Below are 13,517 nucleotides of genomic sequence, written 5' to 3'. Positions count from 1 at the left end.
ACGATCTCCAAATAGGCTTATAATAGGGGGTCCGTCATATTTTGGACCAATAAAGATAATGGTCGAGTCAGATTTTTTATTTGAGGCCCAAAATCATATGATTGTACATTGGCATATTCGGGGTTGCATGGGAAACTTCTAGAAAAGTCGTGTATGATCCTCCTTGTACATAAACCTTGTAGAGTTTGTAGAAGGTTCTAGGAAGCCTTGTGTAGAAGCCTCTAATTGAGGAGGTTTTGGAACTCTCTAGAATTATGTAGGCTAGGACGGAGACCTATAAATAGACATCCCCCTTCATTTGTAGAAAGCATACAAGAGAGCTCATTACTTGTATTCTTTAGCCGTTAATACAAGCATTCTACTTATGTCCAAGCTTCCACACTTAGCCAATTTTTGTACCCACATAGCCTAGCCAACATATTGGAGTGCCTTGACTAGTTTTTCGATGGGAGTGTGACGCTTTTTCGCTCTCTGAAATCCCGGCATGTTTGTTGTCCAGTAAAATTGTTGTTGTAATTCTCAATTTTCGTTAGGTTTTCCATCATTTGATCTGTTACCACCTCACTTTTGAATCCAATTATATTTTTCGTCCAGAATTTTCAACTAGTTTTTTTTTAAAGATGAATTTGAGATTTTACAAGAAAGTAAGGGTTAGGGATTCCATATTTGAGATTTTTTGGGTGCTTTGCTTTTTATTAAATCTTTTATTTTTCAATTTTCGAGTTTAAACGATGATGAGAGAGAAAGAAGACGAAGACTAAAATGTTTATTTTCAATTTTTTTGGTCTTTGTTGGGATGAAAAAGAGCACGATATTGTTTGAAATAGTGAAAAAGGAGGTGGGAAATTGTCGTATTTGGACATGTGTGGGCAAACTGCGATTGAGTAGGTGAGGCCCGTCTTCGCTCACCAATATTCAACAACTTGTGGGCATTTTCAGTTCAATCCGTTTTTTGTGCAACACGCCACACGGAAAGGAAACCGTGTGGCTAGCGCGTCCCAATCAAACAAAATAAAAGCAAATACATCATCATACTTCATACTTGGGCCGTATCTATAAAACTATATACTTACTAAATTAGACCCCTTATTATAAAAAGCAATTGAAAAAACAAAAGTGTTGGTCACTTCTCTCACTTTGTGTTGTTGTCAAGCGAATGAGAGAGCGAGTGTTTCCTGTTTATAGTGAAAGGGATAGGGCGTGCGTGAGAGAAGGGGAGGGGTAGTGAGAGGAAGGGGTGGCCACACCATTAGTTGAAGGTGTAGCCCGCCTCATATAAAACTTTGTGTTTTCGGTATTGTAGTTGTGAGGTGCTCTATTCAGTAATGGTGGATGGCGGTGGGCAGGGTTGAATATGAGAAAGAAGGAGGAAGAAGAAAATGAAAAACAATAAAGATTTTTTTTATTAAAAACTAAAATTAAAATGAAAAGATAAAGCAAAGGTAAATCAAGGTAAATGGGTTCACTTATAAAGTATTGGAATTTTTTTTCTGTTGGTATTGAGCGATGTTGGGAGCATCATTGTCCTAGTGTTGTAACATCTTATGTATTTATGGACACCTTGTCTCTTGATTAATGCATTTCTCTTTCCCCTAAAAAATAAAATGAAATAAAGTATTGGGTTTAAAATTTGGACCAATCGTAAATTTTTAATACTATGGTCTATTTATGGAAGATAGTTCATAGTTTAGACCATTGATGTTAATTTTTCCATTATGATAAGAAATTAAAGATTAGTTACACTAACTTTAGGTAAATTGTTTATTACTTAATTATTCACAATTAAATTTTACAAACTTCATAAACTATATTCTCATCATGTCATTAATACTATATAGGAAAAAAAGAAGTCGTGTGAGACCTATTTTATTTGCTCCAACATGTATAAAATCAAACATTTCATAATATTTCTATTATACGCTTTTTTTTTTTAAAATACTAGCGACGAACAATCGGGACATTGTACATACGTTCGTATGGTGAGGAATGCATGCACAATGAACATCAGTAAGTAGATTATGAACATAAAGACCAATACCAATGGACATATATACTAACAGAAATGTACCAATGAACATATCATAACAAGTCAGATGTACATGAATAACAAGTCAAATGAACGCATGTACATGACTAACAAGCCAAATAAACATATGTACATCTATGTCAATACATGTTCATTGGTATTGGTCTTTATGTTCATAACCTAGTGCTTGTTGTTTATCGTGCGCACCTTCCTCACCATACGGACGTGTGCACCTACTAATTTGCAAACGACGAATATGTAAATTAAAGAATGTGGAAAAGTAAGTGTTGCACTTATTTAGATACGGATGTTGTAAAATTCTAGAAAATCATTTACTCTATTTGGAAGCAAAAACTTGTATTAGTTCAACACTTCCTACAGGAATCTCATCAGTCCAGTAACATCATTCGCCTTTTGTCTTATCTAAGGCCAGTCAAGAAAATAATGCTCTCACTTCCTACCAAAAGTCTCCGCAGGAACAAGATCCATCAGAAAATTGATGGAACCTGCTACTATCTCTCACAATTATACTTCTACCAGCAACTTTTGCTATTAACTTGAATGCAGAGTGACAGTCCAAACATGTCCTCAAATTCTTTTTAATGATGATAGGCTTCCAAGATGGCAGACTCATTAATGCATATGCAACAGCTATCTTCTCGCTATGATATCGAAGGATCTTCTCCTTTGTGTTGTCATCTACATCCATATGGACAGCATCTCTTTCGGGTACATATCCAACTTTCTTTATCTCCTCTATGAGACTATCGAGCTTCTCGTAGATCTCCCTTTGCAGAATATGAGACCATCCATGTGCTCCGAAAACATGAGTTTTGTTCCCAACATCGACCCAGCTATAGCCAGGTACCTTCCTCATATTGTCATCTTTTATCTTCTTCCTTAAATTCCTTACATCTTCCCATTGTCTTTCCTTTGCATAGATACTCGAGAGCAAAATGTGTATGCTGCTATTCTCAGGCTCCAGTTTCAATAGCTTGTCCGCGGCAATTTCAGCACGTGCTTTATCACCTCGAATTTTGCAAGCCCCGAGATATGAAGACCAACCAAAAGCATTTGGCTCAAATGGCATATGACTAATGAAGTCATCGGCTTCTTTGAGCTTCCCTGCTCTGCTAAGTAGATCAATAATACATGAGTAGTGCTCCTCTGTAGGTGTTACACCATACTGCCTCTGCATAGAACTGAAGTAATCCAACCCTTCTTTAACCAACCCAGAACGGCTGCAACCTGTCAAGAGGTTCATAAAGGTTATATTATTCGGCTTTATACCTCTAAGGACCATTCTTTCGAAAACTCTAATGGTTTTTCCCCCTAAGCCATGCTGAGAAAACCCACCTAACAACGAATTCCATACATATTCAGTTGGGTTTTTTACGCAGTTGAATAAGCGTTCAGAAAGATCAACTAACCCACATCTCCCATACATGAAAACTAGAGTGGATGACACATAAGGGTCTGCTGTAAAATTCATTTTGGTCACTTGAGCATGAAGCTGCGACCCCTGCTCAAGTGCTGCTTGATTAGCACAAGCCTTCACCAAACTAGAAAACGTAAATTCATTTGGCTCTACGCCTTGCCTCCTCAATTCAACAAACATCTCAAGTGTTTTATCTACTCGACCAGCTTCCGCATATCCATCAATCATAGAGGTATATGACACAATATTCATGCGCCAAGAGTTGTTCCCACACACTTTCAAAGCATTTTCCATGTCACCCATTTTTGAGTACATATCCACTAGTGCATTGCCCACGCCAGTCTCCTTCTCCAAGCCTGATTTCACAACCATGGAATGAACTGAGCTACCAAATGCATACGCCTTCATCGCCCCAGAAGCACTTAAAGTATTAGACATTGCATAATTGTCAATTAGTATTCCCTCAAACAACATTGTCTTAAAACCAAATAAAGCCGCCTTATAGTTGCCATTCTTGGCATATCCATTGATCATCGAGGTCCAAGAGACTTTATCCTTATGAGGCATCCCCTCGAAAATCTTACACCCCTCATGAATCATCCCACATTTGGAATACATGTCAGCAAGGTTACTACCCACAAATAGCTCATGGCTGAACCCACATTTTACACTAAGGCAATGCATTTGCCTTCCAAAACCGGCGTCTCTAAGTAACGTTGTCGCCTGAATAATACTCGAAAACGTAAATTGATTCGGATTCTCCCCCGCAATTCTCATTTGGGAAAAGACTTGCAATGCTTGCACGCATAGCGAGTGCTGCGTAAAAGCAGTGATCAATGCAGTCCATGACACCAAGTTCCTTTGAGGCATTTTGTCGAACAGTTTCTGGGCATAATCGAGGTGCCCACATTTGGCGTACAAGTTGAGGAGATAATTGTTGACATATTTGCATACTCGACGAACAGAGCGAATGAGTTGGGCATGAATGTGTTTGCCTGCATTAAGATTCTTCAATTGTGTGTAATTTTGTATAATATGGGCCAAACTTTGGGGATCCTGAAGTATTACAGAGTTGAGTTTCCACTGTCTTTGATAATTCATAGGAGGGGAAAAAAAAAAGGGAGGTCGTATCTTTTTTCCAATTAGTATGAAAACTTTTTGTCAGCCGAATAGAGAAAATGTTGGTGAAATATTGTGCCATTAAAGATGTGGGAAACACACAAAGTAGGAATTATGTACTTCAAATTTCTTCCCTTTTTATTTACCAAATACCCTCGACAAATCATGAAATTCACCATATAATCTCAATGTTTTAAATACTCATCATATATATTCTTGAGTTTTCAAAACTGTGCACCATACCCTCTTTCTAAAGGACATTTAGTTGATATTAACTTTATTTACTATAGTACCACTATTAACCCCTAACCCTAAACTCCTAACCCCCTTAACCCTAACTCTAACTCTAACCTACCCCTAACCGTAATCGTAATCCTGACCCCCTGCAATCCCCCTTCGAATAATCCCATCCTCGAATTTTCGCAGCTCAGGACGAGAAGAAGATAGAGAGGCGCGAGACAAGAGAGAGATGCGGAGCGTAGGAAGGGGTAATTCGAAATGGGGGTTATTTCAGCTCAACGAGACAAGTCTCTTCCGTTTGTGGTGCTGGGTGGGGGATGCGGCAAAAGGGGAGGGGGATGCCGCGGAGGGGAGGAGGAAGGGGGATGGGAGTTGTTGTTGTGGAGGGGAGGGGAGGGGGGAGGGGGGAGGGGGTGGAGGGGATGGAGAGGGGTGGGGCTGGGTGAGGGTTAGGTGGAGGGAATTGGGAGGGGGAGGGTGGGTTAGGATTAGAGTTAGAATTAGGATTAGGGTTTAAGGGATTAGGATTTTAGGGTTAGGGGTTAATAGTGCCAATATAATAAATAAAGCTAACAACGACTTAACGTCCGTTAGAAAAAGGGTAGATGATGTACACTTTTGAAACTCAGGGGTATATGGTGAATATAGCTAGTAGACCTCAATATCCACTAAACGCTAAATCCTAGAGTTCTTGAAGAGAAACATCCTCTTGGGATTCTACTAATTCAACTAGTAATGAAATTACGTCCTTTGGTTTGGCTTGGCTTGGCATTTTTGTATTTGTCTTTCAAGTTGTTGTAGTATTGCCACTTTAATTTATGTCTTTAATTCTATTATGAGTTAATGAAATGAACTAAATTATTAAAAAAAAAACAATGTATTGTACTCACACCAAAGGACATTAGAAAAAAGCGAAAAAATGCGTTTCAACGAAGGTGCAGGTAGAGCTGGCCATGGGCCGTGCTGGGCCTGACCACGGGCCAGGCCCGCGGGCTGAAGTGGAATACGGGCCGGGCCAGGCCCGTGGCCCATGAAACTCGTGCCGTGCCGGGCCGGGCTGAAATTATGGGAAACTTGTCCATGGCCCGGCCCGGCCCACGGGCCTGGCGGGCCGGGCTCGTGCTCACCGCGGGCTTGGTCCAAAAATCACAGTTTTTGAAAAAAAAAAATTTGCAAGGCCCACGGGCTCGTGCCGGGCCCGGTAGAGCTGGCCATGGGCCGTGCTGGGCCTGACCACGGGCCAGGCCCGCGGGCTGAAGTGGAATACGGGCCGGGCCAGGCCCGTGGCCCATGAAACTCGTGCCGTGCCGGGCCGGGCTGAAATTATGGGAAACTTGTCCATGGCCCGGCCCGGCCACGGGCCTGGCGGGCCGGGCTCGTGCTCACGCGGGCTTGGTCCAAAAATCACAGTTTTTGAAAAAAAAAAATTTGCAAGGCCCACGGGCTCGTGCCGGCCCGGGCCGAAATCTAAAATCCCCCAACGTGCAAGGCCCACGGCCCATGTTACGGCTAGCGGGCCGGGCCGGGCCCATAGCGGGCTCGGGCCGGGCCGGGCCGAAAACGGGCCGGGCTCGGGCAGCCCACGGGCCAGCCCGGCCCATGGCCACCTTTGGGTGCAGGCTCACCAAACCTTTTGTGCGGGTGCAAAAAAGTTTATGCTGATATTGGATTTCTACAGACAATTTGGTGTGGGCTCATCACACACCCTACATTGCACCTAAACTACTGCCCAAAAATTTCATGTATTGCTCTGATCACACTTCAACTCCACGATATGATGCCCTAGTGTAACAAACATCATATGTATAACTAACAAACACATTTAACTATAAGTGTTTCAACAAATACCACTAGGTCATCAACTAAATCTTAAATATATATCATACTTTTATTTTGCTATAATCTTATGAATATGTTTATGGTGTGGGAATGAGAATTCGAGGATTAGAGGGTGGGATGTGGACTAAGAATTAGTGGTTAGCAATTCAATATAATAGTGTCAATAATGTCTTATTTAGTAGATGTTGAAAATATATTGGGTTATATAACAAATTAACAAGGGAAATTTCCTCAGGCACCCCGGAGATTTGGCGTAATTCTCAAATTACCCCTCATATTTGGGAAATTTCCCAGATACCCCCGAATTTTGATTTTGTGCTCAAAATGCCCTTATTATTGACGGAAGCCTAACACCGTTAGGGTTTCTTTCTCTTTTTCCTCTCCATCTTCGTCTTCTTCATCTCTTCTCCCACAATCCTCCATTAATGACACCTTAAACCTTCAATTTTCTCCCTCTCTTTCCACTTAAATGCCTCTATCTCTCCTTCTCATCTTCATCTTCTTCTTCTTCATCTCTTTTCATGCTCATGTCTCCTATTAATCCTTTTTCAACCCTCTTAATTAAACTCGTCTTCTCTATCTTCTTCATCTATCTATCTCCTTTCACATCCCCTTTAATTTCATTCCTCATTGTTCCCATAATACCATTCAAGCACAAACCCTGAAAACCCACTCCCCAACATTGAGAAGAAGAAAATAAAACCTAGGCCAATTTTCTAAAACTACATCCATGAAAATGGTGTGTAAAACCCATTTCTAAAACCCAGAAATTCTCATGGCAGCTTCAACAATAATCATCATAAATTTGGAAAAAATTCACAAGGAGAGAGAATTAACTTCACCATCATAACAAATGGGGGAAATTCACAAGATGAAGATGGGAAGGAAATATAGAGGCATGTAGGTGGAAGGAGGGAGAAAATTGAAGGTTTAAGGTATCATTAATGGAGGATTATGGGAGAAGAGATGAAAAAGATGAAGATGGGGAGGAAAAAGAGAAAGAAACCCTAACGACGCTAGGCTTCCATCAATAGTAAGGGCATTTTGAGCACAAAGTCAAAATTCGGGGGTATCTGGGAAATTTCCCAAATGTGAGGGATAATTTGAGAATTACGTCAAACTTGAGGGGTACTTGAGGAAATATGAATTTTCAAACAAACTATGGCTTACAAGCTTCATGGTGATTGTCTGGAGTATTTGGAAGGAACGAAATGAAAGAACCTTCAACAAAAAATCAAGCTCCCTCACTGAAATTCAAGATCTGATTCTTCTCAGATTAGCATGGTGGATAAAAGTTTGGGATAACTCCTTCCCATACTCACCAGATGAGGTCCGAAGAAATCCTCTATGTCTCAAGCTCCATGGGAAAACTCCCATCCATAAACCACTGCCAACCCCCTCTCATTGGTGTCCCCCTGGTGAAACCCTCCTCAAATGGAATGTAGATGCTTCCTTCAATCCGTCTCTGGGGCGCTCAGCAATTGGCGGAGTTCTCCGAGACAAAAATGGGATTTTCAAATGCCTCTTCTCCTGCCCTATACCCCCTATGGAGATAAACTCAACCGAAGTTCTGGCTATCCACAGAGCAATCCAAATCTCCCTCAACAACTCTTATTTCAAGTCGCAAGAAATTGAAATAGAATCGGACTCCTCAAATGCAGTCCGGTGGTGCTCAATGTCCAGTGGAGGCCCTTGGAACCTCAGCTTCATCCTCAACTTCATTCGCTCGGCGCCATCAAGAGGTCTAAAACTCTCCATACACCACCAGCGAAGGAATTCCAATTTTGTAGCTGACTCCCTCGCAAAAACAAGGCCTATATAGAGGATCCGACTTTGTGGCGTGGCTATGACTTTCAACAGTACCTAGACTCTATCTTTATTTTCAATGTATGCTTCATCATGTTGCACATCTCATTTTTCATTTAAGTCTCAGCTCTCTTGTATCACATGGATGTACCTTTCTTTGAAATGGGACTCCTCTCTATAGGGTGTGCCATTGCACTATTAAAACTTCGCCCACCTAGTGGGGGAATACCTTATCTTGAGTAGAGGCCTATTTCAAAGCGTTCTTGTTTAATGAAATGCGATTCGGAATTTATCAAAAAAAAAGGCATCAAATATAATTCATGCAAAACAGTCTCATGATTATTTAAGAAAAATACCTAAGGCACACTATTATATGGAATAAAGACATTGATATCTTGAAAATATATATTGAAGCAAATTGAACAAATTTTTTACTTCATCCATCCCATGTATGCGGGAAGACATAAGGAGTGTATGTAAAGAAGAAAGGAATAGAAATAAAATTTTGAATAGAGAGATAAGAGAACTCATTACCAAGTAAATTAATGTTGAAACGAAATCGAAACTTTCTTTAAAATGCTAATGGGGGAGTTGTATATATTAGCATTTGCTTTCATTTATTAGTACAATATAATGATCAATGTGTTACGATTTGATTGAGATGTAGCTACTACTGAAACCCAGTGAAATGGTACATCTAATGCACTTCAAGAAGCATTAAACCTAGAATCGGATCATATGCTCGTCTGGCTATCGAACCAATATAAATAGTAGTTAAATTAGGATTCTCTTCATTTTCTTAATAAATTTACCAATTTTAGATTATGACATATAGGGGTATAGCCGTATAGGTGATTACCTTTTGGTTGACTTTTTCATTGACTTTTGATTTTTTTCTTGTGGTCAAACAGTTAAGAAAGTGTTTGATAAATACCTTTTTGGGTAGATTAAAGGCCAACTTTTGATCCACAATTAATGTTTTTTTATATTCGCCTTTTTACTTCTTTTTTTGTTGTTATTTTTCACTAATAAAACCAACCACTAATTTTACCAAATATATTTATGGACAACTTATAGTCAAATAATCAACATAAACAACAATTTAAACAAATGGTCGAATCAAATATCTCTATTACATAAGGGAAGGGGGGAGCAACGGTGTCCTCTTTTGAACCGACTATTTTGCCCCCCTTCCCTTTCTAAATTACAAAAGCAATCTCAATACCAAAATGGGGGTATGAAAAACTTAAAATTCCTTTCAAATATAATTGAAACTCAAAGTGTGAACATTTAGAAAAGGAGAAAAAATTAAAATGATGAAAATTCTTAAATATTCAAAATTTAGAAGTTAGACAAGGAAAAAAAACTGAAATTGCATTATACTTTTCGGTTACAATTTTGGGATCATAGAGAAATTACTGAAATTCATATCAAAAACTATTATAAATTACAAAAATGAATAAAACCAAAAAAAAAAAAAAGAACATGACGACATTTAGTAAAGAACATCATATTGATTATAAAAGAATATGCGCATATAAGACTTGAGAAACAAAAAACTATTTAAAATCACAAAAATGAATAACAACATAAAAGAACATGGAAGAATCTTATTCACAAAATGAAGGTGAACTTAAATACTAACTTGCATTTTCAGTTTGTCTACTAAGTAGTATTAGGCCTAAAAATATCATCGCACGCATCGCGTGCACAAAAGGCTAGTATAAATTAAAACAACCAACTATCAATCGGAATACTCTCATAAGTTACAAATACTAGGAATCCATGTGATCATATCCTTTTTTTTTAACTTTTTTTTTTAGTTTTCAGTTTTCCATTTTAGATCAATTATTGGGAATATACCATGGATAATAAAGTTATAATTATGTTTATAGGATATACCAATAGGGCTGGCAATGGGTCGGGTTGGGTCAAGATCAGGTTGGGTTGGCGGGTTGGCGGGTTGAGAATCCCTTGACCCAACCTGACCTGTTAACTTAAACGGGTTGAAATTTACAACCCAACCCAACCTTATGATAAACGGGTCAACCTTCAGGTCGACCCGTTTAATTTTTTTTCGTGTTTTTTCTAGAAAAATATTTTAAAAACAACATAATTTATTTGCAAATAACAATAGGCACCAAATTAAAATTAAGTCATTATAACCATATGATAATATTGTTCAAAATCAATATAACTTTTGTTCAAAATCAACACAAAATGTTCAGCCTAATTTTTTTGGGCTGAAATCTGAATTGAGTTAGAGATTTTTTTAGCTTGTTTTTTCATAAATGGGTTAGGTGGGTCAAAATCAGGTTGGAATTTTCAACCTGACCCAACCCATTTAATTAAACGGGTTGGGTGAGGTCGACCCGGCCATTTAATTAAACGGGTTCAAAATTTTGACCCAACCCATTATTAATGGGTTGGGTTCGGGTCGGGTTGGCGGGTTGGGTAATATTTTGCCAGCTCTATATACCAATATGTTAAGATATATTATTATCTTAAGGTAATATTTTCATGAAAATATTTCCAGTAAGTATATTGATTAGTATCAGGAATAAGATCATGTATTTTTAGGGATAGTTTTCTAGTCATAAATTCTTGAAAAAGATGGTCTCATATTAGTGTTAACATGACACCAACTGATGTAATGCTAAAAGTGAAATTAGTTAAGAGTTTGGACTTATTAGTTATGCTAGTAAAACCATCACATTTTCCCTCAATTTATATTTTCTCTCTCCTCTGCCAACCCTCATTCCTCTCTCATATGCATGCCCCTCTCCTCTACCCCTCCATTTCTCTATCCTTTACAGTGTGTCAGTGTCATTATTCTCTCCACCACTCTTTAAAGCCTACATCTCTTTCTTTTTATTTCTTTTCTTTCACCTAATGTCGCGTCTTCTTGCTATAATCTTGATGATTAGAATTTGATGATACTTCTAGTTTAGCTCGCTTAAACGACATTATTGCATCAAAGTCAAGTAAATTTATTCTTAATTCCCCTCAAATAAAAATAAGTATAATTTTAATTGTATTCTCAAAGCTCATTGTTTCCCTCTATCAATGGGTCTAAACTCTAATGTATCTCTTATTATGAGTTATGGTTTTTAGGTAGATAGTTACAGATTTTGTCGTAATATATGTTTTGGGTAAGTAGTTACGATTTCCTGGTAATTAGTTATCGTTTCCAGGTAAATAATTTTGATTTCTGGGTAAATAGTTATATTTGTAAGGTTAATAGTTATGGTTTTTAGTCATTATTAGTAATTGCTTACACATTATTAGTTATAATTTTCATATTATTAGTTATAGTTATGGTTCTGGGTAAATTGTTATATTTCTATGGTTTTAACAGTTATGATTTTTAGTTATTAGTACGTAATTGTTGACACGTTATTAGTTCTAGTTTTCAAGTTATTACTTATAGTTTTCAAGATAAATATTTCAAATTATACAACGAATTCAGGTGGTTGTAGGCAAAGAATGGAGGAGGGAATAATGTAGGTTTTAGGGCATCTCGGTAGATTGAAGAATAAGAAAGAGAGAATAATTTATGCGTGATACTGAAATTAGGGCTAATAAAATGTGTTATAATCTGGGTTATGTGATATAATTAATATGCTTTAGCGTTTAACTAATATACTTCAACACTTAACTAATATATTTCGGTGATCAACTAATTCGTTCAGAAGCAATTTAAGACTAGCATAACTAATAAATCCAAGTGCTTAACTAATTTTGCTGGTTTAATGTACGAGCGTGATGTCAGCATGACATTAATTGATCTCACGTTAACACTAACATAATACTGTCTCTTCAAAAACGTACTATTTCCTAGTAAGAGTCCCCTTTTACACTCCTATACATTGCAGTTTGGTTTATTACTGAACACATAAAACAAACATTATCAATACAATATAAACTCTATTATTTTCTCCCTTCCATAAACCTATTAATATCTTTAGGAAATATTTCTAATATCAATCGATCAGTTTAGCCAAATTAAATCTAGTCCATTTCAACCATTTCTCTCGTTTCCTTAATAAAGTAATACTCTAAGGTTGGGTAAACTAGCTGAGCTCCCTTGCTCTCAGCTGAGTCTTGACTCTTGATGATCAAACATCCATTTGCAAGATTGAAAGAGAAACACGTATGTACATTTGAAAATTGAAAGTAATATATGCCACTCGTTGAACTAAACCAAACTGATTACGGTATGCATCTTTAAACAACACATTAGAAACAAGACTAGTGGTTTACTGGCATCCAAGTACACCACATAACACTTCAGAAAATCTATACTGTACTGTGCCAAACTCCAGTTGTTTGGTCATAAATAGTAGAGCGTGCGTGGGGCTTCATCAGCCAGTTAATGATAATATTGATATTTTTACACGCACACAGGAAAACATATATGCATGCATTGCATGGCAACTAGCTCAAAACTAAATACGGACGCCAGTAGGAAGTGTAAATACGCCTAACGCCATCCGTTTTTATGACGTCTTTTACAATGCACGACTTTAACCATTAATAAATAACTAAAGTTTTCTAATGATTCTATTATTGTATAATGTGGAGCATGCTCATGTTCACAACACACATATGAGGGCTCAACTCACATCTCATTCATATTATGAATAATCTTTCAAATATCATGAACAATGAACAAGATCTCAGGAATAGAGAAAAATAAACTAGGGGAGAGACATATATATAACAAAAATTAAGTGTGTTCTTTTGTTAAACATAATGAATGGGTGTTAATGCTCGGGCCTATTCACTCCTTTTAATTTTCTTAGTATTTGGTTTTATATGCCCCAAGTTAGTTATAATTATCAAATACTACTTCCGTTTCAAATTAATTGTTACACTTACACTTTTCACGCATGTCTATGCAAAACTTTGAGGACATATATCTTTAGTTTTGTATTTGTAAAAATTATAAAAAGTACATATTAATAAAATACATACTAATGCGAATATAACAAGATCCCACATGACTATGTTTTTATTCACGTATAAATCACAAACGAGGGTCAAAGT

The 13,517-nt window shown here is 37.6% G+C and overlaps 1 protein-coding gene across 1 annotated transcript; it reads right to left on the bottom strand.

The window, feature by feature from the left end:
• Positions 1-2,483: 2,483 nt before the first annotated feature.
• LOC104898368 (putative pentatricopeptide repeat-containing protein At5g52630) lies at positions 2,484-4,565 on the bottom strand. The gene has a single exon (XM_010685434.3). The coding sequence runs from the start codon at positions 4,563-4,565 to the stop codon at positions 2,484-2,486; it is 2,082 nt and encodes a 693-aa protein (XP_010683736.2).
• Positions 4,566-13,517: the final 8,952 nt, after the last annotated feature.

The sequence above is a fragment of the Beta vulgaris genome, chromosome 7, assembly GCF_026745355.1.
Source record: "Beta vulgaris subsp. vulgaris cultivar EL10 chromosome 7, EL10.2, whole genome shotgun sequence".
Lineage (NCBI taxonomy): Eukaryota > Viridiplantae > Streptophyta > Magnoliopsida > Caryophyllales > Amaranthaceae > Beta > Beta vulgaris.
Note: the sequence above shows the minus strand (reverse complement) of the source record. Positions and strands in the feature narration are given on the sequence as shown.